This window comes from Dermacentor silvarum, chromosome 5, assembly GCF_013339745.2.
Source record: "Dermacentor silvarum isolate Dsil-2018 chromosome 5, BIME_Dsil_1.4, whole genome shotgun sequence".
NCBI classification, from domain to species: Eukaryota; Metazoa; Arthropoda; class Arachnida; order Ixodida; family Ixodidae; genus Dermacentor; species Dermacentor silvarum.
The window spans coordinates 33,693,211-33,717,953 of NC_051158.1; the positions used below are offsets into that span (position 1 = coordinate 33,693,211).

The 24,743-nt window shown below is 48.9% G+C and overlaps 1 protein-coding gene across 1 annotated transcript; it reads right to left on the minus strand.

Moving 5' to 3' along the window:
- Positions 1–3,476: 3,476 nt before the first annotated feature.
- On the minus strand, positions 3,477–3,911 carry LOC119454053 (probable lysine-specific demethylase 4B). The gene has a single exon (XM_037716066.1). The coding sequence runs from the start codon at positions 3,909–3,911 to the stop codon at positions 3,477–3,479; it is 435 nt and encodes a 144-aa protein (XP_037571994.1).
- Positions 3,912–24,743: the final 20,832 nt, after the last annotated feature.

Genomic DNA, 24,743 nt, shown 5'->3' on the forward strand with positions numbered 1-24,743 from the left:
TCGTGTCTAGCGCGGCGATGACGACGGCATAAGACACATCGGCACTTATGAAAAACATAGCAAGAAGAAGAGGAAGCAGTGACTAGCGCGCGCTATTTTAAAACCGTCCGTTCTTGCTACTGCCTCTGCCGACAAATGCGTTTCGTTTGTCCCTTGAGCTTTCGACGTCGTGACAATATGCCATCGATATCGTATCCTCTGAAAAATGGCTGTGCAGACATGGTCGGTAGGCGTTAGAGTTCGGTCTGCCCTCAGATTTGCACGGCGCCACTGCTCTAGACGATCGCTGTATGACGGCGCTTTGAATAAAGGCACACGCTCCGCACAAGTCAGGTATCCAGAATTGCAGTTCGGAACGAAGTACTTTCTAGCCATTTCAAACGCCCCTCACAAGGCCGCTGCCACCTTCGTCGAGGGCCCGTGGCGACAATACCCAAGCACAAGCTCATGAAACCAAAGCGAACAAAAATCGTGCCTTCAAAACAGCGCAACCGCACATGCAAGCAGGAAGACGAAGCAGCGGCAGCACGCGCCTTGCCGCCGAGGCTGGGACCGCATACCGCAGCGCCCTCTACGACGGCGCCGAACCAGCTTCAACCAAGCCGAACATAATCTGGACGCGAGCGAGCGGCGCTTTCGCGCGCGTTGGGGGGAGAGTGTCAGCACCTCTCCTTATTCTTACACCGTGACTTTAACCCAATCTTTCACCCTTTCCAACAATAATCTCTCTCTCAACAGCGCGGAACACGACTGTCCACAGAACCAAAAGCACGTTTGCACGTCAAGGTCATGCTCGCCGCCTGCGGAACGCTCTCTCTCTCACCCGGGACACTGAGCGAGAACGGCGACAGTCCGGCGCCAAAGTCCCGGGGACGCAGACACGGAGACGCCGGCGAAGCTGTGAGGTGAAACTGGTGAAACATACCGAAACTACGAACGTCTCCGGAGTCAGCGCGCATTTGTGTGCTTCCGAGTGTGTATACGTGTTTGTGTGCGTGTGTGCGTGCGGGTATATGCGGGTATTTGTGCGCGTGTCTGTGTTTGCGCCTTCTTATGTGTTTGTTTCTGGTGTCACGTGTCTCGGTGTATGTTTCTGTGTGCGCCCATTTCTGTGCATCTGTGTATGAGTTCGTGCGGGCGCTTTTGTATGGGCGTGATAGTGTGCGTGTCAGCAATTTAGTTGCGCTTATTTGTGCATATTTGTGTGTATGCGTACTTATGTATTCCACAACTGTGTATGCTTTTACATGCAACAACCGTCATCAAAATGGTGCAGTGCTTGCCACGAAGGATTACTCAGTTCACTTATATTTAGATGGGAACTCGATCCTAAACAAACATTCTTTCAATGTCAAATTTGTGTGTGCCAACGTTCTTGCGAATATATTACTAAATCGAACAGTTCCGTTTACAAATTTTCACTTATGACTTTCCCCGCGGAAATGTTGACGACTTCGACAAAATCACGACGTCTTTCGTGCACGCTTCAAGGCAGCGAAGCGGCGATGAAAACCAATATGGCGCCGGCGGAGATGTGTCCCCACCCTGAAAGCAGGGCATTGAGACAGGACTTAAGAAGACAGGATCGAGAGGCCCCGCCCAAATGATTGAAGCGGAGCAGCCGATTTACTCCACGACTAAAATAGTCCCGCTGACGCGACTCGCCCCGGTTTGAAGCGTGGGCTGCCATGTTCTCCGTCGACGTGGACACCGGTCGTCCGGCTCATGACGCAAATCTTTAGTGCGCGTCCATTGGTGGAAGCTCGTATGCATCCGCCTTTGAGGGGGCAAATGCCGCTGCCTTCTAAAGTTGTACGCGACTATAGTCTTCCCAAGTGTCCCTGTGTATGCTCTCGCACAGAGCGCATTTGCGCCTACTTTTTAAAGCGGAATCGCTGTCAACAGAAAACTATCAGCATTTGCTCGAGCGTCGTCGTCGTCGTCTTCTTCCAGCTGGCTCCGTTGTCGCTAATCATTCCAGCGTCGAATTTCACTTCTGTCGTCGTAATGGGGAGGCCTCGTTTACGGGGCTATGAGCCATTGCTTAAGGTGGTATAAGCCATTCGTTGTCTTATGTAACGAACAGATTTAATTTTGAAGCAATTTTATTTTGAAGAATCGCAAGCGGCAATGGCGGGCGATACTGCTAACCACGCCGCCGTGCAATATCGAGACATCGAACGCAAGCGACAACACGGTCCGCCGTTGTCAGAGAGAGACGTCATTCTCTCCGTCGCAGCCGAACGGGTGTGTAACCTAATAATTGAGAAATGCTTTATCGAACCCTCGGGATTAGCCCAGTGATTAACATAGACATTCCAGCTTTGCTGGTTAGCCATCTTCGCGGAGTGGAGGGGCCGACGGACTTTTTTTTTTCTCTCGCCGCACGCGTCGTTACTCGCCGAGCGCTATCACGTGGTCTAAAATGCCTTCAAGTGTACCGCCACGCTGAAGAGAAGCAACTTCAATAACACGACGCCGACGTTTTCTTACCTTCAATGCCGTCAACGTCGCAATCGCTGCTTCAATAACACGTGTGCCATGACATATTTGACACGCACGCAGGACCTCATGACATAAATGACGTGTGAAATGGCATGATGAATCACATGCATGACATGACGAAAGTCATGGCATGATTGACGTGAAATGCGATGACAGCACATACACTAGTGACATGACAAGAACGACATCGCATGACCTACTTAACATGAATTACAAATGTCATTCATAGTATGACTGGGTAACATGACATGGAATGCGTGACATGAACGACAATCACATAACATTGGCATGAGTGAAGGCATGAATGACATGTTTATTGCATATGCATACAACATGATGTCATTCATGTTGTGATGCATATGTGATGACCTACCATCCACGATCACAAGCGCATGCCTAGCGCCCAAACTAGCAATGCATAAATGACGTGTGAATAGCATAAGAATGCATGCCATGTCATTGATGACATCGTTCATGCAGGTAATGATATGCATGTTATGTCATAAAATACGTGCTGTCATGCATGACATGAATGCGTCATTATTGCAATGTTATGCATTATATGAATGCGTCTAATATATAGGTATGATACTAGTAAAGTTGATATAGCGACGGCGTAAGCGACTTGATATAATCACTCCATGCCATGTCCTGCATATCATAATTGAATCGAGTTAAATGCGATTTAGTTGAACAACACGGCATCACAACGGCGTAGGATAGATATATATTAGAAGGACTGTAAGCTGAACCACGGTGCGTAGGACGCGAGCGTCTTCGTGGCAACAGCGGCAAAAGGAGCACGCGTTGGCGAAGACGATTACGTGACGGCGATGTATGACTGATTTGTTGTACTCTGGTGAAAGAGCGCTCCAATAAATCCCTTTTCGATTTGGCTAGTACCGAAGACAGTACTGTCCCGGCCGCTGCATAAATAAGGGCCGTGGTACTGTACAGCAGTCGCACAGCGTTTACGTAGCTCTAGAAACTACTAAGAAAGGGCTGGGGAATGTGGGCCCATCCCAGAAGCGCTGCAGTCTACCAAAGCGAGATGAGACTATGGCGGACACGTCACTTTGGGCCACACGCCGAAATTCTTTGACTGTGATGGACTTTTTCTGGATGTTGCACTGCCGGTACAGGCCCTGGCCCCGCGACACCACTTGCGAGATGGGCAACGGAATATCCATCTCGATGTCGTCGTAGCCACCCTTGCGCGGGATCCACTCCTTAGGTGGGATGATCTTGTCCAGGCCGGCCTTGTGTGCCTCCATGGACTCCATGTGCTCGATGTACTTGGAGAAGTCCTGCATCTCCTCCAGGGTGGGCCGGAACAACATGATCCAGGACGCACTCGAGGTGCACGTGCCCCCCGTGGCGCCCCCTCCCGGGCTGGGCTTCTCCATAGTGCACTGCATCCTCCTCCACCTCCTTTCGGTAGACGCCGCTGTGCGATGGTCCTCGTGAAACTTACTCGGGCGTTTGCACCACGAACAAGGTAAAATACGATTCGGTAAGGACCCGTGTACCGAGATAACAACTCGGACAAGCCAACACGACGGAATGGACACCACAGGAGAACGAAGGCACCGGGTGAGAAGCGAACGTCGTGATGCCGGCTGTCATAGAGGCGCTTCTGGGTCGCTTGCGAGGCCGACAGCCTAGAGCGGGCGATCTGACGCGCGTGATCGGCACGAGCGATGGCATCACGTGCATATTCGCTAGGCGGTGCGGCAGCAGCCGGAAGTAGGGTGTCCATTGGTAACGTCGGTTCACGGCCAAAGAGCATATAAAAGGGTGAATAACCGGCGGTATCGTGACGCGATGAATTGTAGGCGAAGGTCACGTAAGGTAGCGCCAGGTCTCCGTCACGGTGGTCAGATGAAACATACATTGAGAGCATGTCCGTGAGGGTGCGATTTAGGCGCTCAGTGAGGCCATTTGTTTGGGGATGGTAGGCAGTGGTCAACTTGTTCTGTGTTGTGGAGGAGCGCAAAATATCGTCGATTACTTGTGATAAAAAATACGCGTCCTCGATCTGTGAGCAATTGGCGAGGAGCGCCATGGTGCAGAATAACATCGTGGAGCAAAAAATCGGAAACGTCAGTAGCAGTGCTGGTGGGGAACGCTCGAGTGATTGCATACCTGGTCGCATAATCGATAGCAACGGCGACCCACTTGTTGCCGGATCTTGACTCAGGAAAAGGGCTGAGAAGGTCTAAACCAACACGGAATAATGGTTCGGTCGGGATGGAGAGCGGCTGAAGAAGTCCAACAGAGGGTGCGGCAAGACGTTTCGGACGTTGGCATTTATCGCAGGTGGTCACCGTAACGTCGAACAGACCGGGCGAGACCGCGCCAAAAGAAGCGGCGCCGGACGCGGTCGTACGTGAGGGATACGCCAAGGTGACCACCAGTTAGTTCGTCGTGAAGCTCACGCAGGACCGTTGAACTCAGATATTTAGGCACAACGAGAAGCAGCTTAGGGCCATCTGATTGGACGTTACGACGGTAAAGTGTTCCATTCACGAAGACGAACACGCGCAGTGAGGCGTCGTTAGGTGGGGATTCCAGCCGGTCAATGAGCGATCGCAAATAAGCATCACGACGTTGTTCGTCACCAATCTGGAAAAACTGAGACATAGACATAACGCAGGGACTAGGTTCGATGTCCGATTCGTCTGGTTGGTCAACAGGGTAACGGGACAAGCAGTCCGCGTCCAGATGGAGGCGGCCAGACTTGTAGGTAACTGAGTAAGAGTACTCCTGAAGGCGCAGTGTCCAACGACCAAGTCGTCCAGTAGGGTCCTTCAATCAAGAAAGCCAACAGAGAGCGTGATGATCAATGACAACACGGAAAGGGCGGCCATGCAAGTAGGGACGGTATTTCGAAACCGCCCAGACAAGGGAAAGACATTCCCGTTCCGTAATAGAGTAATTGCGTTCAGATTTCGATAGGAGACGACTTGCGTACGCAATAACACGATCAATGCCTCGTTGGTTTTCGGCTAAAACTGCACCGATGCTGTGACCACTAGCGTGTGTGCGCACTTCTGTGGGAGCAGCTGGGTCAAAATAGACAAGAATTGGTGGAGTCGTTAGGGCGGCGATGAGCTCAGAGAAGGCGTCAGCTTGTAGACGACCCCAACAAAACGGGACGTCTTGCTTGAGGTCAGTGAGTGGACGTGAGAGCGCCGCAGTTTTTCACGAAACAGCGAAAGTAGGACCACAGCCCCACGAAAGTACGAACGTCATGGACAGACCGTGGAACGGGGAACTTCGTGACAGCGCGTACCTTCGCTGGGTCTGGTCGGACACCGGAAGCGTCAACAAGGTGGCCCAGCACAGTAATTTGACGAAGAGCGAAGTGGCACTTCGCGGAATTTAGCTGGAGGCCAGCTCGTCGGAAAATTGCTAGAATAGTCGAAAGCCGCTCAAGGTGTGTTGCGAAAGTGGGGAGAAAATTATCAGGTCGTCCAGGTAACATAAACACGTCGACCATTTAAATCCTTGAAGCAGTGCGTCCATCATTCTCTCAAAGGTGGCTGCATGGTGCGTTTCAGAGACTGAAAGGCATAACCTTGAATAGGTAAAGGCCGTCAGGGGTCACGAAGGCGGTCTTCTCGCGATCCAGGTCGTCTACAGCGATTTGCCAGTGGCCAGATCGAAGGTCCAGGGATCAAAAGAAGGTGGCACCATGGAGGCATTGGAGGGCGTCGTCAATACGTGGAAGAGGGTGCACGTCTTTCTTGGTTCTCTTGTTGAGGTGCCGATAATCAATGCAGAGACTCCAGGAGCCGTCTTTCTTCTTTACTAATACGACGGGGAAGGCCCAAGGACAAGATGATGGTTCGATGATGTTTTAACATGCAACTAAGGAAAAGTTTACATAATGTAAACACAATAAGGACAATAGTGAATGGTGGGCAAGTTCTTTTTTACAGCGACTAATCTTGTTGATTAATAATAAATGTACTGAATTACTGATGTATCAAATTTATTCAATGAGATGTCAGCTAGGAACAACTTGATATTATCACTATATGCTTAGTTATATATATATTTGCATAATGTTATATAATGCATGTTGCTTTTTTATTTGTTCTACTTCTTATCTAGTATATTTATATCGAACGTACGTTGAGCAATTTCGTATTATTGTCATGCTGAGTGTTGCTGTAGTATCATGTTTGCATATTGTTCTACAATGTACAATGGATAGTACCGACACCTCGGCCTAATCTTGGAAAAGAACGCCTTCACTATACTCTTCCGTCTCTTTTTAATGGCAATGCTCTCATTAATTTTGATTTATTTTCCTGTTCGAGCGAAGAACTTCATGCTATGTATTTAAATAACATGGCTGTAGTTTACTTATGTGTAGATAGTGCGGTTTTGTGTATTCTTTGGTAATTCCTTAGTGTACTTCTCTACTTTTTTTTTAATTGTACACGTTCCAGTACTGCCTGTCTGCTGAACGTTAGGTTTGTAGACTCATCAAGCTGCCCTGGCTCAGCTTTTTTTCTACAACCCCTCCATCTGTACTGTAAGATGGGAAAATAAAATTGTAATGTAAGATATTTGATACGAGCTACTCTGATTGTGCTATACTAACTGCCTGGCCGACGGGCAGGCACCGTATGTTAGGTTGGCTAGCACATTCCTGTTGTACATATGCTGACAATAAACTTGAATTTACAGGGGGGAAAACGCTGAAGGCAAATGGGACATTGATACATTGCTTTTTTGAACAATTAGTGTACATGCAGGGGCGGATCCAGGTTTTTTCTGAGGGGGGGGGGGGGGGGGGGCGGGGGTCAGCTTCTGTCAATGATGATGATAGTAGCCTTTCGTATTTACCGAAATTCACTGTTTCTGCTCACGACAAACCCAAGTTTTATACGGCTAGAGCAGCACCTGTAGCCTGCCGTGGTGGCTCAGTCAGTTCAGGCGTTGCGCTGCTGAGCACGAGATCGCGGGATCGAATCTCGGCCGCATTTCCATGGAGACGAAATGCAATAAAGCCCGTGTGCTTGCGTTGTAGTGCACGTTAAAGAAGCCCAGGTGGTCAAAATTAATCCGGAACCTTCCACTATGGCGTACCTAATAATCAGAACTGATTTTGGCACGTGAAAACCCAGAAAGAGAAAGGAAGACCTGCAGCGAAGCCAGGTATCGGTTTGTCCGAGCTTATAGGAAAAGGACGTTACCCAATACAGCCATGTGCATGGCGGTTGTGCCTGATAATACAGGGTGTTCAAAACTAAGCTTTGTGGTTTTCTTAAAATTAGGCACTGGGAGGCACGCGAAGCCCACCGGTGCAAATAAGTTAAGTGGCCAGGGGGGAACAAAGTGAGATGATAACTATCGCTGTGAGCAGCCCAATTAACTAAAATTGAACAATTAGTTTGTCGACTGCAGTACGTAGGTATGTTTGTATAGAAAACTTAGAGACAGTCGTGTTTCTACACAGTATCAGTTGGAAGAATTATTCTAGCGTGTCCGTGCTCCGAGATATCCGACTCCAAATTTCAATTGTCGTACTGCGCAGTTATCGACTCGACGCGAGAGCGGTTTATGCTTTGTTTTGCTGTGGAAGGGAGGCATTATTAACATTTTTAGGGCATTCACATCTTGATGGGTGAAGTGTGCCATCTACTGGCACTGCCCGGAAGTCCGTGCGTGTCCTCCGAGACTAGGAGCGTGGCGCACCGGTGCCTGCGAACGCTGAGAATCGTTCGCTCGCTTGCAGCACACTTAAGTTGCTCACAATCTCTGACCGAAGTTGGCGAGCGGCGCGTACCCAGTGCATTCCTGGCGCAGGTCGCTAAAGCGTTGGCCTGAACGGCTTTCACTGAAAATCGGCACTTTCCCAGTGCATTAGTGGCGCAGCCTGCGAAGGCGTCGAGTTGCTGTCCTTGAGGAACCCTTGTGACGTGGGTTCGTTTCCGCTGGGCATCGGAGAAATTTAAGGGATCTTTGTCGTGGTTGTAGAGAGGCACATTTCCAGTGGCACTTACCCAGCGATCTAAGTTGGCATCAAAGAGGCTCATTGAAGACCAGCACAGAGCGAGCGGCACATACAGTGCTCCAAGTAGGCGTCGAACTCTTCGAACAGCGGCAGCTAACAAGTCTCGTATCTAAACTGACCCATGTCGGCGTGAAACATGTTCGTTGAAGACCGGCGCGTATAGTACACATTACCACATACTGAGTGACCCAAGTTGGCCCGATGGTTGGTCTATAATGCATGGACGCTATCATCATCAGCCTATATTTATGTCCACTGCAGGACGAAGGCCTCTCTCTGCGATCTCCAATTACCCCTGTCTTTCGCTAGCTTATTCCAACTTGCGCCTGCAAATTTCCTAACTTCATCATCCCATCTGGTTTTCTGCCGACCTCGACCGCGCTTCCCTTCTCTTGGTATCCAATCTGTAACCCTAACGGTCCACCGGTTATCCATCCTACGCATTACATGGCCTGCCCAGCTCCATTTCTTCCGCTTAATGTCAACTAGAATATCGGCTATCCCGGTTTGCTTTCGGATCCACACCACTCTTCTCCCCTCTCTTAACCTTAGACCTAACATTTTTCGTTCCATCGCTCTTTGTGCGGTCCTTAACTGTTCTCGAGATTCTTTGTTAACCTCCATGTTTCTGTCCAATATGTTAGCACCGGTGTAATGCAATGAATGTAGCCTTTTCTTTTCGACGACAGTGATAAGCTCCCAGTGAGTATTTCGTGATGCCTGCCGTATGCACTCCAACCCAATTTTATGCTTCTATAAGTTTCCTTCTCATGATCAGGGTCCCCTGTGAGTAATTGACCTAGATAAACATACTCTTTTACAGACTCTAGAGGCTGACTGGCGATCCTGAATTCTTCTTCCCTTGCCAGGCTATTGAACATTATCTTTGTCTTCTGCATATCCATCTTCAACCCCACTCTTGCACTTCCTCGGTTAAGGTCCTCAATCATTTGTAGTAATTCGTTCCCATTTGCTGATAGGACAATGTCGTCTGCAAACCGAAGGTTGCTGAGATATTCGCCGTTGATCCTCACTCCTAATCCTTCCCAGTCTAAGAGCTTGAATAGTTCTTCTAGGCATGCAGTGAATAGCATTGGAGAGATTGTGTCTCCTTGCCTGACCCCTTTCTTGATAGGTCACTTTCTAATTTTCTTGTGGAGCACCAAGGTAGCTATGGAATCCTTGTAGATGTTTGCCAAGGTATTCACATATGCCTGCTGTATTCCTTGATTACACAGTGCCTCTATGACTGCTGGTATCTCTACTGAATCAAATGCTTTTTCATAATCTATGAAAACTATATAGAGAAGATGATTGTACTCTGCAGATTTTTCTATTACTTGATTGATGACATGGATATGATCCATCGTAGAATATTTCAGTTTCATTTCATTCTTTATTTACAACATACTTTACAAAATACAAAAGCATTACTGGACCCAATGCCACTGGCTAGTCCCTGGTCCACAGAAAACTTAGGGTATAAAACGCAGCACGCGAACAAACAGAAACAGAAGACATAATACTAACTTACATAACTCATACACTAATGCAAATATAACCTCAGTGTTCTATCATCCTTCACGCACGCGAGCGAACAAAACAAATACATAACAATGAAATTGACATGCATAACTTATGCAAGAATGTAAATATAAAGAAGTGTACTTTCATCGACAGTACTTTTCAGAAAAGTATATTCTGACAGCAGACCTGAAGTTACGGGCTTCTTCGATATGTATTGGCACAGAATTACAAATAAGTGCGCCGTTAAATTCCACGAGCCTTTTCCCGTACAAATTATGACATGGAGGCAAATTAAAACACTGATTAGTTGCAGCTGTTGTATTTTGTAGCGGGATTTTAAACAATGTAACTTGAAGTGGATCATTGGTTTCGATAATACTATGAATGACCTCAGCAATTTTCAATTCATATAATGCATCCACAGGCAACACATGCAATGAGCTCTACAAGTATGTACTGGATTGTGTACACCTAGAAGTGATAATTCTTAATGCCCGTTTTTGCAGACGGAATACAGGACCAAGGTAAGTTGTAAAGCTGTTTCACCATGATTCAATACAATAAGATAGGTGACTCTGGATGAAGGAAAAGTACAGAATGCGTAGGACAAGACATTCGAAACATTCACGAGCCTTAAAAGGACACTAAAGAGAAACCGGAAGTTGAGCTTAAATGGTAGATTATCCTTTCACGATCACAGCCATACCATTCTTACTGCAAATAGATGTTTAATAGGCGAGAAAATAGCGAAAAACTGAAGGATAGGTGCTGACGCCCCTTCGAATTTCGCGCACTACACGTTCTGACGTCGGAGATTACAAATGCAGGCCGGTCGCGATTGGTCGAGAGCGATTTATCGCTGTTATTAAAACGCAAAATGATATACACCTTAAACGTACATAAACAGCATTTGCCAACTTTTTAAACCGTTTCAAGCGAGGAAGTACAAGTTTAGCACAAAATTAAATAAATAAAAAAAATGGCATGGCGATACATCTGGTCGTGATAGTTTCGTAGTTTCGTTTTTGGTCAATGCATCGTGGCGCGCGCCTGTTCCGCTCTACGGTGTTTGGTTGCGTGTTGCGTGGCTCAAAAAACGTTGACTTCGCGGGAAACAGCCAGAAAATGCCTCGTGTGTGTAGTGTTGAGGGCTGTATAAATGGCCCAAGGTGCTTGCTCAGGGGCAGCGGCAGTGTTGACTCGATTGTGTCCTTTCATGTTGTGTCGCGCGGTGAGCCCCGGCTCCCCGGCGTTCGCAATGGCTCAGTCAGTGCTCTGCCGATGATAAAACGGCAAAAGAGCCAGACAAACCGATGGTGTGCTCTCTGCATTTCTCGCCCTCGGATTATGTGTATAATCCTGCCCTCGAAAAGTATCTTGGCGTGCCCCAGAGGCCAGTCCTTTCTCGAGCAGCTGTTCCCTCAATGCGGCCTTCATCAAACCCCCTTCCGGTGCCCCTGCAGCAGCAAACTGGCGGCTCGGTGAGTGCTGAATGTCATTAAATAAAGCCACGAAATAACCACACCGAGTACGTGCGCAACTTTCTACGCTTGTTCTGTCGCGAACATCGTCGCCTAGCGGACCGGACGCTTCGCCTTCCGTCGACGAAAACGAAGCTCTCCGCCGGCGCGGCCGGCGGCTCACCGCCATCGCACGCGGAAACACCTACCGCTCGAGCACGGAGGATCATTTCGCGCTCTGTTTCACTGAATATCGCTGAAATGCAGTCCTGCTTCCCTGGCGAGCTCTTCGTTGCAAGGTTTAGCTGCAGCAACGGTATCCATCGCGGCGAACGCAAACGCAGCGACCATGCATGCAGCCATGAAGCATCCAGTGCCTCCGCCGTTTACGCAAGCGGTGACGTATCATGGCGCATTCTGATTCGCCGAGAGCAATGAAATCTGTGACGACACTGCTTCAGCGCCAAATCTGGGGTGAGAGAAATTGAGGAAGAGATATTTGGTCTTTGTTTACGAACTTCTCCGCTAATAACTCATATTTTTGCACCCAACAAAAACTGCATGCATTCCTGAAGGTCCCTCTTTTATTACAGCTGAACTTCCTGTTTCTCTTTAGTGTCCCTTTAAGAATATACCATCCGTAAGCAAGCTTGGAACAAAGGTGCTTAATGTGAGTTTTCCAGTGCATGTCTGAGTCTATGAAAATGCTTAAATATTTGTAGAAGAAAACTTGTAGTTTTATACCTCGTAATGATATGTCCAGTGTTTCAGTATTGAGCCTTTTCTTCCTGGAATGAAAAACTATACTTAGTCTTACTAAGATTAAGGGTCAGCTCATTGGACGTGAACCACTTAAAACATTATCTAACTCAGCATTTATTTTATCCTGTATATCAAGCAGACTGTCTCCAGTAAAAGAGCGGTGTCGTCAGCATACATCAAAGCCTGTGAATGCCTAAGCGTTGCAGGAAAATCATTTATGTAGAGTGAGAAAACCATGGGTCCAAGCATGGTATCCTTTCCTGAAGCCAGCCTGTTCTCTAGGTTGGCTCAAGTCGTGTTGCTCCGATTCCATTCGAAATGATCTAGGTAAATATTTTATAGAATACTGAAAGTAAGCTAATGGGTCAATAATTTTTTTTATTTTTTATCGTCTCCCTTCTTATGGATTAGTATAATGTTGGCATTCTTCCAGTTCTCTAGTACACTCGAAGTTGTGAGTCATTGCGTATAAAGGGCCGCAAGCTTTTTAAGCATATCTCCTCCGTCTTTTATTAAATCGACTGTTATTCCATCTTCTCCAGCCGCTTTCCCCCTGGTCATGTCTTGCAAGGCCCTTCTAACTGCATCGCAAGTTATAGAAGGAGCTCTGCATCCTGTACATCACTAATTCGAATGAAAGTAGCTTGGCTTCTCTAGGTACTGTATAGAATTCTTCTGCTGCTTTTACTATGTCATCGAAACTGCTATTACCCTGCTTATCTTCCACTGCATAAACCTTGCCTTGTCCTATGCCAAGTTTTCTTCTCACTGATCTCATGCTACGTCCATATTTTACGGCTTCCTAAATATTTCCTACGTTTTAACTTCGAATATCCCTTTCTTGTTGATTCGTTTTGACAGTTCAGCGAATTCTGGCTGATCTCTTTTGAGTTTGACACTTTCATGCTGTGTCGTTTCTTTATAAGGTATTTTGTTACTTGGAACAGCTTACCAACGGGTTGATTTGGTGTCTCACCTCCCACTTCAATTGCTGCCTCTGAGGTCAGCCTATAGTTACGCTTTCATTACCTGTATGTTATCTTCATCTTTCTGTTATCAAGCTGCATATTTGTTTGCAAGCACCAGCCTGAAATGGTCTGCTTTTACCCGTACTCCATCTAGGTTGGCCTGTTTCTTCATGACTAATTTTACTATTTCTCTCTTCAAATTAAGAGAAATCGTAGACCTCAATAACCTATGATCACTGCACTTCACCCTACCTAACACTTCTACATCCTGCACTATGCTAGGATCGGCATAGAGAATGAAGTACATTTCATTTCTTGTTTCTCCATTAGGGCTTTTCCAGGTCCACTTCCTGTTGCTACGCTTCATGAAGAAGGTATTCATTATTTAGTGTCTATTCCTTTCGGCGAATTCTACCAGCCTCTCTGCTGGTATCATATTCTGCTTTCAACCGTACAATTCAAATGGCACTCAAGAAGCGAACAGCTTTTTTCAACGCAAGATTGATACATAGCACTGCTTTATTTTCAACCTCATAAATTTCCGCATATATATATATATATATATATATATATATATATATATATATATATATATATCGTAGATGTTCTAACTTCCGGCTGGTACGATGGGCGCGGAATGAACAGGCGGCCTAATTTGGGTGCGTTCAGGAGGTTATTTGGGATACTGACTAGCAGTAGTCATTTTTTTTCTTCAACGAACTTTTATTGCCACGAATTCTTCGAAGAAACGTAAACAGGAACACGAAAAGCTCCGAACACGAAACGTGCCTACGGGCTCGACGGAGACGCAGATACGTCATCCAGTTCCAAGTAGCGCCTGACGTGGGCCCAGCAGTAATCGTTGAGGTCATCCAGTTGCGCGCGTCCATTTTCACGTGGCAGACACGTGACCCGCCCTTTGACGACCCCGGCCAGTCGCATGAATTCATGCAAACCCTCGATGCTTCGGAACCGTCGTTGCACCATGTCTGCTGCCTCGACCTGGCCGATGGACAGCACTTGGGCGAGCTCCGCCAGGAGCGCTGGATGGCGCGAGACGCGATCCAAACCTGCAGCGCAGTGCCTGGAAGGGAATGAAGGCGGGATTCTTATCAGCCAAAGGTGTATGACAGCCAGGCTGCAAAGGTGGCATCATTTGTTAATTGCGCCGTTTTAAGAGAGGAGGCACCGCAACCGGTTTCAAAGTGGAGACGGTCGCCTCTACCCCCGCCCCTCACGCCCCATCCCCGTAAATGAAACAAGTAGAAAGAAATGACCAGTGCTGCGTGAAACTCGAAGTAGAGTCTCAGCGATACCTGCTGTAATACCGTTACTCTAAGCTTACAAAATCGGCGAGAATCGCAGTTGGATCTATTGTGCACAGCGCGATTGTTTAGCCTTGTCGTCCCTATCCCGCGGTGCTCCACAGCCCAAACAGAACAATCGGGTGAGCCCCCGGTCTGCTTAGGGACGGACAGCAACAAATGTTTTACGGTCACGCTGCTGCACGATGCCCTCGGAAGAAAGAGAGGGGGAAAGCGGCGGCCCGCGCGCGCGAATCGAATATATATATATATATATATATATATATATATATATATATATATATATATATATATATATGCTTGAAGTCTATTAATATGTCCTGCATCGAGTGGCCAGACCCGGAGATAAAGGCGGCGCCACGTCCTCTACGTCAATGACAAATCACGAAAACAGTGCGAAACGAAATGGATGGGACCCGAACGCTTTGGGTGCGCCGTACACGGCAGCAGTTCCTCGCGGCCGCGCTTATGCAGCCCAGTACGCACCGTAGCCTGATTCCCTGACGAATCCCAAGCCACGATCGAGCGCTGCTGTTTGCCAGCAGCAGCGTGTGTAGTGCGCGCACACTGTTTCGCACGGAGCACAGCATGGGGCAGGAATGGGCAGCGTTCATAGGACGCGGGCATATGGCCGGCGACTCGTCAGCGCAGCTGGCGATCATTTGTAACTGCTGCGCCAGACGAGTTAGTAGCATAGACTACGACCTAATCTGTCCGAAATTATGCGTGAGTCTTCATTTTGAAGGTTCGTTATATCCATTTAGGGTGAACCATTGAGTGGTTAAAACGAGACCTTAATAAGAGCGTGGCTGTGTAGAGGAACTTAAGGAGAATTAAGATCGCTTCGTTGTATTCACCAGTTTCCTACAACCCGTTTTGGTATGACTAGGTTTGACTTAAGCGTAGCCGACATGCAGTTGACCTATTGCCTAATGCAAGAACTAGCGAGCAGTGTGGTGCCCATTGTTCGGTACGCTTGAGCGTTATTGTATATGGCTCCCATAAGGAGCTACGTGATTACAGCAAAAGATCTCTTTTAGTGACCCTATAATTGCTTCAGTAATAAAGAAAATATTTCTCTCGATAGGCAACACTTCAGCAGCACTGAGAATAGTGTAAAACTAATTGTTGTTTTAGAGTACATGGACTGCAAAAGGAAATTTCATTGTCAAATATTTGCGACACCGACATTTTTGTGGGCACTTGGGAAAAGCTTTATATACAGGCAAAAAGAAAAAAGCGCGCGCAATTGTTCCGAATATACCTTTCATAGATAAATGTTGCACGAACAAGTAACAACACATTGGGCAAACAACTGCTCCTTGGGCACACGAAACAAACAGGTCAGCCTTTCCGATGGCCATGCCATTTATTGTAGGCGTTCCTTTGCTTATTCAGGCAAACCTAGGCTGAACGTTTCTTGCATTACATAGGTTTTTGACTATGCGCTTCAGATCTAGCACTTCCTGAAGTATCTTTTGCAGGCATTAATGGCTTCGTGTTCATTTATTTAAAGACAGTTTTCGCAATCTATGTTGCGGAGTCCACAGCAACTGCTGGATACGATCAATTCTTTATAACTGGGTGAAGTTGGGACTTTTCTGTAGCTCTTCTAAGCATCGTCAAAAGTCCTCGGTCTAAATGTAGGACGTGCAGCAGAGCTTGTGAACTGCTAGAAAAGAAACGAAAAAGCACTCAGATTTAAAACCTATTTAATTAAGGTATTGGCGGACCCCGGCACATGTGATATTTTACTTTATCGGTCATGCAAGAAAAAAATCGCGGCAGATAAAAAAAAAAGAGAGAAAAAGATGAGCATTAGGTGAGTAGGCGCTTGCGCGTGGTGATATTTGTGTCGGCCGATGGCGATGCCGTATAGAGCGTAACGAATTGGGCCAGGTACGGCGAACTCGTTTTCTTGTAGAGTTCACGCGTGCTTCAGTTTATTATTTCTTGTTCGCTTGTATACTGTGCACGCTGAACTGTACAACAAAATGCATGGCAATGCTTTTCGAAACGGCAGCTGGGGCCTTCACCTCACAACATATTTTGGCGTGCGGCCTATTCATCATGGTCAGTCTGCGTACAGCATTTAAAATTCCTTCTAAGCATGTTTCAGGGCACTAATGCAGTTGCGTGCAAGTTCATGGCCACTTGGAACATTAGGAGAAAAATCGGTTTCGCTTTCTTTATAAAGCTCCTAAATCCCCGACAGCTAACCTCACGGAAGCAATTTAGCGGCATATTTCTCTATACGCTAAAGAACGTTCACGGGAATTAGTGCTTTTGAGTTTCAACAAATACTCAAGAGTTGGTCACTTGATTTTTGTTGATTGATAAGTTCGGCTAATAATAAAATAGAGCTGCGCAACTGGACAGTCAACAGTATAGTCGGTTGCATTCGCGTAGCACGATTTGTTTTTTTACGCTTGACACAGATTAGCTCGGCTGACGTAAGGTAGCACCAAGAAGTGTCCAGGTGGACTCGACCAGGCTGATTATCAGTGAGTGAGGTCGCTGTGCTCACCTGTCGCACCGTCCGTGGTTCAGGAACTGAGCTGCTCGCGCCACAAAGGCCGAGTTCCTTCTCGCTGTGTCCTGCACGGCGAACCATTCCTCCATATTATAAACCGACTCAAAATGGCCCCAATACGTGTGGCAAAGCGTGCGGTTCTTGTCTATGCCAGCGCTCAGACGGCGAATGAAGCTGACAAGTGCAGGTGCATACCATTGCAATATGCAGATCTTTCGGATCGTCGCGCTTCGCCTTACCGCTTCGCCGACGAGTGCGAGAGCTTCGGAAGGATGGACACAAGCACCAATGCAAAGTTCGGTGATGCTTCGGTTGAGCCGCAGCGACCGGGAAAGCACTGGAAACCACTCGACTGATCTGCCCGGAGAGTATCCGAATACGAACAGCATGCGGAGCCTTCGGAGCGTAGATGTGGTTGCTATGTAATGAGCAACAAGCGAAAAAATCGCGCTATCCCAGTGCTCGATTGTCAGGCTCAAAGCATTCAAGTGGGATAAAGCAGGAAGCTGTTGGAACACTCGTAGGAAGTTGGGTTCACTTTTGATCGGCACATATGCCTGAAGTTGAGAGCAGCGCTTGCAATCAGAAAGCGCCAATGTGTCCGTCTTGCAGGGAGCGTTGAAGCGAACTTTCTCTTCACTGCCGCTGAGTTCGAGTTCCCTGACGACTCCAGCCAAGTGAGCGTATTCCATGTCTTCCACGTCAATGGTCACCATCTTGAGGCTTCTGTGTTTTGGCAAAATACGAAAGAGTGATCCCCAGTGCTCCGCATTCCAAATGCCGAAACTCAGCGTCATATGTTGCAGCGTGTTGTTTTGAGAAACCGCTTCATGCCATGTGCCTATGTTGTCAGAAATCTGTATCCAGTAAAGGTATGTTATCAAATGTGGAACGTGTGCTGAGGCACGCGTTAAAAACTTGAAGCATCTCAATACTTTGTTTTCTCTCAGCATCCGCGCTCCCAGCTCAACGCTTTCCGAATCCAAAATGAAGTCGTCGACTTCCAAACTCCTGACTGCCCCATTCTTAAGCATACCTTCGAAAATACACTTCAGAGTGTTGTCTAAACGGCATGCACTATCGCCCAACACCAAACGTTGCAGGGTAGCGTTACTGGCAAGAAACTGAACGAAAGAAGCTGGGTCTCCTCTAATTGCAGCGTCACCTAGCGACAAATCTTGCAATGTGGTGTTGGCTCTCAGCGCTGCAAAGAACATATGTGCTTGGCTTCTATCTAAACGTATGTACTTCGATAAATGAAGAACAGTCAATGTTGCTGTACTTTGGATAAGTGTACAAACAGCTGTTGAAACGAGCGAAGTACTCGAGGGGCGAGGGAATTCAAGTTCTTCGAGGCATTTCAGAGACAAGAGAACATTGCAAAAGCTTGCGCTGTCATCCCGCCAGGGACCTTCTACTATCACAGATTTTATAGAAGAATTGCCGTCGAGAACTTTCCGAAATACAGCCCTGCGACATTTATCGCATTCTTCAGTGGATACGTACGCGGACGGAATGTGCACGGATGCCACGCATCGATGAGTCTTGAGCAGCCAATACAGTACTGCGGCCGCGCGATGTAGATGGTATTCGGTGGCCGAAAGAAAACATTTGTCAGGCACATACACCAGGCCAATTTGCCTCCCGGTTTCCGGCAACTCGCGCAGCTCCAGTTGAATCCAACAGAGAAATTCGTTCCACACGGTAAGGTTGGATACAATTTGGCATGTTGTGTCCTCGCTCGCCGTGCAAGGCATACGGTAGTCGATCAGCGTTCCAGTGAAGACGCCTCTTGCGCCGTCCAAGTCGACACCCAGGTTGCCGATTTCCTTGGCGTCATTAGTGTCCATTTAACCTGCACAAAAAAGTCCGACGTTTGAAATGAGAAGACGGTGGACTTTCTAAGAGGAATAAAATAAATAGAGAGACATAAATGTACTTGATATAGAAAACGTGACTCTTTCCGTCTTGTCTGTAACCGCCCACAAGATGTTTGGCCTGTCAAGCGGAAAAGGTTCTGGGATATAAATGCAAAATAGGCAGAAAAAAAAACTGAGGACGGTTACGAGTATGTAACGCGAATGTTTAAGCGTTAGCCGCTGAGTCACAGGTAAGAATACTTTGTAGAAATATTCAACATCATCGCCTCTATTTATCTTATGTCTAGTGTTACGGGTCGGGGTAGCGTTTAGGCCAGGATATATCCAGGCACAGATACGCCCGGGAGCATGAGCGACAGGAAACACGGATTATTTTAAATATCCACACTGGCTCCATAACCAGGAGCCCCCATCCATGTAGGAACAGTCTAAATGTCTGAGCTCACTACATGTCTGAGCACACGCATCTCAGCACATGTCGGCACACGTCAGGACACCTCACTGCAGCAAAGGTGTCCACCTTTAACACAGTCTTATTGTGTCACCCCTGCTCTTTAATTTGACTATGATAGGCCTGGCTCAGCGACTAGAGGCTATTTCCGAACTGGGCTTCACCATTTACGCAGATGACATCACGTTATGGACTGCGTCACGACCGATTCACAATCAGCAAGAGACCCTGCAGGCGGCACTTGACGTTATTGACCACTACCTGCCACAAACTGGTATGCGGCCATCTCCAGAGAAGACAACGTACGTGGTGATCCGAGGCTCAGAGCAAGATGAAGCTGCCCTCACGCTCACTCTCGTAGGTGAAACACTGCAGCGATCGGAAAAACCAGTGCGCGTTCTCGGGATACCTATTGACCACACAGGCACAGCGGATGCGTGGCTCACTGACCTTCGCCGGACGTGGCACAAGACTATGCACCTCATAAAACAGATCTGCTTCCGCCTGAGTGATGCTGGCATCAACGTATGCCGAAAACTTGTGAGTGCTTTGCTGTCATCCCGAGCGATATACAGAGCACGCTGTTATGACCTGCTTGCTCGGCACTAGACAGCTAGAGGTACTCCACAGAGCAGCTCTCCGCATCATCACAGGGCTCCCGAAGCACACACGTGTCGAGGAGCTGCATGGATATGCGAAGTTGCCTACCCTCCGCGCAACCATCGAAGCATCAAAGGCAGGCCACGAGGAGCGCCTGAAGCACACCAGACAAGGAAGGGCACTACTGGCCTACATGGGAAAGGACCATATCAACTTTACCCCAACTGCCATCCGAAATACCACCTTGGGATGACATTGCTGTCGTCGACACTACACCAACGCCCCGAAACATGGGCGTACAACATGCGCACCGTCGGGCAGCATTTGCTGCGCTTCATGCGCAGAGTCTGGCAGATGCACCACCAAGCCAAAACAAGTGTACACTGAAGCGGCTTTCGACCCGCGCACCAGTGAGGGAGCAGTCGCCTACCACGTAGTCGGTTCTTGTGCGACACATTCTACGTTCATAACTGCTGATGCCGACGACCCAACGGAACTTGAACTCCGGGCGATCGGCTGGGCAGTAGACCAGGTCTCAAGCAATACGCATGCAAAACACATCGATATATGCACAGACTCCCAATGTGCGCTGCATGCTTGCAAGTCTCGCCACACAGCCTCATCAGAAGTTCTTCTGGTCAAGCAGGTCTTCAGGCGTGCAGAGGTCCGCGGGGTCACTGCAACACTTCATTGGATCCCTGGTCACCAGGGCATCGAAGGAAATGAGAGAGCCTATGACGCGGCGCGCGTCCTTTCGAACCGCGTCATCTCCCAGGATCCTTCAGAGACCCTCAGCACCAGCACAACTAGCACGACAAAAGGACCACCGTATGACCCAGATAGAGCTCTGAGAGTAGCAGCCAACCGACGCAAGAGGAAACTCCGTGCGAGTGTCCCGCCAGACCCAAACCCACTTCCCGTGGGTCTTCCCACGTCGGGGCAGGTGCTGCTGCATATATGCTCCGTTCCGGCTTCGTCCTCACACCGGACGTGCTGGAGCGGTGACGGCAGTACCGGCCACGCCGGGAGAGACGCCCTGGTTTCCCTTCTCCTGACTCCCTTCCGTCGCAGGAACCTGGCCCCTCAACAGCCTCTTCATGAGGACGAAGAAGAACCCCAGGAGCCGCACAGGTGTCCTGACTGCGGCGTGGCCACGCGACCATCCGCAGCCCATTTGTTTTGGGAGTGCCAGCGCTACGCTAAGCAGTGGGACCACCACCTGAGGGCGGTGCAAGTGTCGTCCGACGAGGAGTGGATTAGGCCGGCAACTGGATTGGCGGATTCCGACAGGGCCATTCTGGACTCGCTCTTGGGTTTCGCCAAGGACACGCAGCTTCTACGACGGCTCTAATTTCTCCTTCCCTCTCCCCTTCCTATTCCACATAATAGGCCTTCGAGCCCATCCTACAATAAATACATTTTTATCATCATCATCATTACTGCGATAACAATTACATAGACACTGAAAGGGGATTTCTGCCGTCGGCGGGACGCGCGCTTTCACGGGGAGCGAACGCACGGCGGAGAACAAACGCGCGTCCTGCGCGGTGCTCCCTGAAGGGCTGCAGAATTAAGCGTCTCTTTCTTCCTTTACAATCACCATATATATATATATATATATATATATATATATATATATATATATATATATTGTCACAGTGCGTAAGGTGGAAAGAAGAAGACATGGTTGGTGCCCTGGGAGACGACAAAGAAGATTCTGGGTTTTTCGCTTCTCTGCGTAGCCATTAAAACCCGTCTGTAAAACCAGTACGTTTCTTCCTTCCCGTAACATTATTGGTGGAGGTGCGGGGTACTCACTTGCGCAAGACGGAGCTCCGCAGCGGACGTAACCTGGCTGCCATGTCATCCGAAGGGGAGTCTTCAACCGCGGCCCCGTCGACGCCACCGACGGTCATCCTAACCCAGCCCCGCGACCCTGGCATGTTTTCTGGGATTGACAACGTTGACGTCGATGACTGGTTGGCAAATTACGAACGGGTCTGCGCCAGCAACAGGTGGGATAACACGCTTATGCTGGCCAACGTAATATACTACCTCAAAAAAAAAAAAAAAAACGGCACGAGTCTGGTTCGAGACACATGAAGAAGAGATTACCAGTTGGGAGCAATGCAAACAGAAGCTTCGTGATTTGTTCGGCAAGCCCATCGGCCGCCAACGTGCTGCTCAGAAGGACCTTGGGACCTGTGCACAGACGTCCACTGAATCTTACGTGGCGTACATCCAGGACGTTTTGGCTCTTTGCCGCAAGGTGGATAAGAACATGACAGAGGCAGACAAGGTCAGTCACGTTTTAAAAGGCATAGCGGACGACGCGTTTAACCTTCTCGTGTATAAGAACATCAACACAGTCAATGAGATCATTAACGAATGTCGCCGCTTTGAAGAAGCGAAAAGTCGCCGCATAGTTCAGCAGTTCACGCGCCTACCCAACACCGCTGCTTCATCGACGTGTGAAGACCTTTGTCTTCCGCGTGAGCCCACTCCCTCCGAGAACGTCGTACGTATAGTCCGGCGAGAAATTGAAGCAGCGTCTCCTGCCACACAAGTGACGCAGTGCTTTGACGATTCCCGGCCGCTCGTGTCCCTCATACAATCGGTCGTTCGCCAAGAACTTTCCAATGTGGGTCTGCAATCCATCTGCTCCGCCAACCGCCCTGACTTCGCTTCGTCTGCTGCCTCTGCCCCTGTTTACCGGAACCAGAGCGGTCCTTACCCGAGCTATCGCAACCCGGCCGAATGGCGCACACATGATGACCGACCCATCTGCTTCTATTGTGGACGTGTGGGCCACATCTCTCGCCATTGCCGAAGTTCCTGGCCGGCCCTCTCTCGACCAAGCTTTCCCGCCTACCGCCTCTCCCCACTGAATCCTCGCCCGCCTGCGCCCCCACCGAGTTCGAAGATGCACCTGACAACGCCCGAGTCACTGCGACTAACCGCTCATCATCACCGCACAGTAGCCGCTCCCGTTCACCCCAGCTGCGTCGTTCCCCGTCCCCTGCTTACCGTCGCCGCTCTCCGACGGGAAACTGACTGGGGCAGCTCCGGGAGGTGACGCTGCTCTAGCACCCCGGCCTGAAATTCCTCTGTTGACCCTGCCTACTGATCGGAACCTTTTGGACGTGGATGTGGATGGTTTGCCTGTTACAGCACTCATCGACACTGGAGCGCAAGTTTCCATCATGAGTGCTGACCTTCGGACGCGCCTGAAGAAAGTCCTTACTCCTGCTCCGACTCGACTGCTACAGGTCGCCGACGGTGGAACTCCGGCTGTGCTCGGAATATGTGCTGCACGTGTCAGTGTCGCCGGACGCCACACGTCCGTTTTGTTTAGTGTGCTCGAACGCTGCCCCCACGATGTGATCCTCGGCCTCGACTTTTTGACCACCCATTCTGCTCTGATTGACTGTTCAGCCGGTGTTGTCCAACTTGACCTACCCCTTTCCATTGACCTTCCTGCTCAAGCCCTAACTCAGCTTTGTTCTGCGGATTTTATTCGTCTTCTTCCCCAAGCAGCAACCTGCATCACCGTTTTCGCCTCTCCACCTGTTCCAGACGGAGACTATGTCCTCACTCCCGCGACTTCAGTCCTGCTTTCCCACAATGTCTCCTTCCCACACACCGTCATTTCTGTAGCGGCCAATCAGACCTGTCTTCCCATCCTCAATTTCGGCCAGTGCCCTCAGGTACTTCCTCGATGGATGTCACTTGCCACGTTGTCACCGTCCCGCGAGTGCTATATTTCAGCACTATCTCTTGCTACATCTTCGACCAGTGCTCGTTCTGCGCCTTCTGCATCTGCCCCGGCCGACGACATTGCAAAGATGATTGCGCCGGACCTCGACCCCCAATCCGCCGCAGAGCTCCATGACCTCCTCGAGTCCTTCGCCGACATTTTCGACCTGAACAATCGCTCTTTGGGTCAAACTACGGTTGTGAAGCATCGTATAAATACCGGCGATGCGGCACCTGTTCGCCGACGCCCATACCGGGTGTCGCCCTCTGAGCGACAAGTTATCCAGAGCGAAGTTGACAAAATGCTTGCCAAAGGGATTATTGAACACTCTTCCAGTCCGTGGGCTTCCCCTGTTGTGCTCGTCAAAAAGAAGGACAACAGCTGGCGATTCTGCGTGGACTATCGTCATCTAAACCAGATCACCAAGAAAGATGTATACCCGCTTCCACGGATCGACGATGCTCTGGACTGTCTTCACGGTGCCACTTATTTTTCATCAATAGACCTTCGCTCCGGATATTGGCAAATTGCCGTGGATGAAATGGACCGTGAGAAGACCGCATTCGTTACACCTGACGGCCTCTATCAGTTTAGGGTAATGCCTTTCGGCTTGTGCAATGCCCCGGCGACCTTTGAACGTATGATGGACATGCTCTTGCGTGGATTGAAATGGTCCATCTGCTTGTGTTACTTGGATGACGTCATCGTATTCTCTCCAACTTTTGCGGCCCATCTTGAACGACTTTCATCTGTGCTTTCCGTTTTTCGCGCCGCTGGCCTGCAGCTCAACTCGTCCAAGTGCCACTTCGGTCACCGCCAAATAACCATGCTCGGACATCTCGTCGATTCGTCAGGCATTCGCCCCGATCCCGCTAAAGTTCGTGCAGTGCAGAATTTCCCTGTACCGACCTCTGCCAAAGATGTTCGCAGCTTTATCGGTCTTT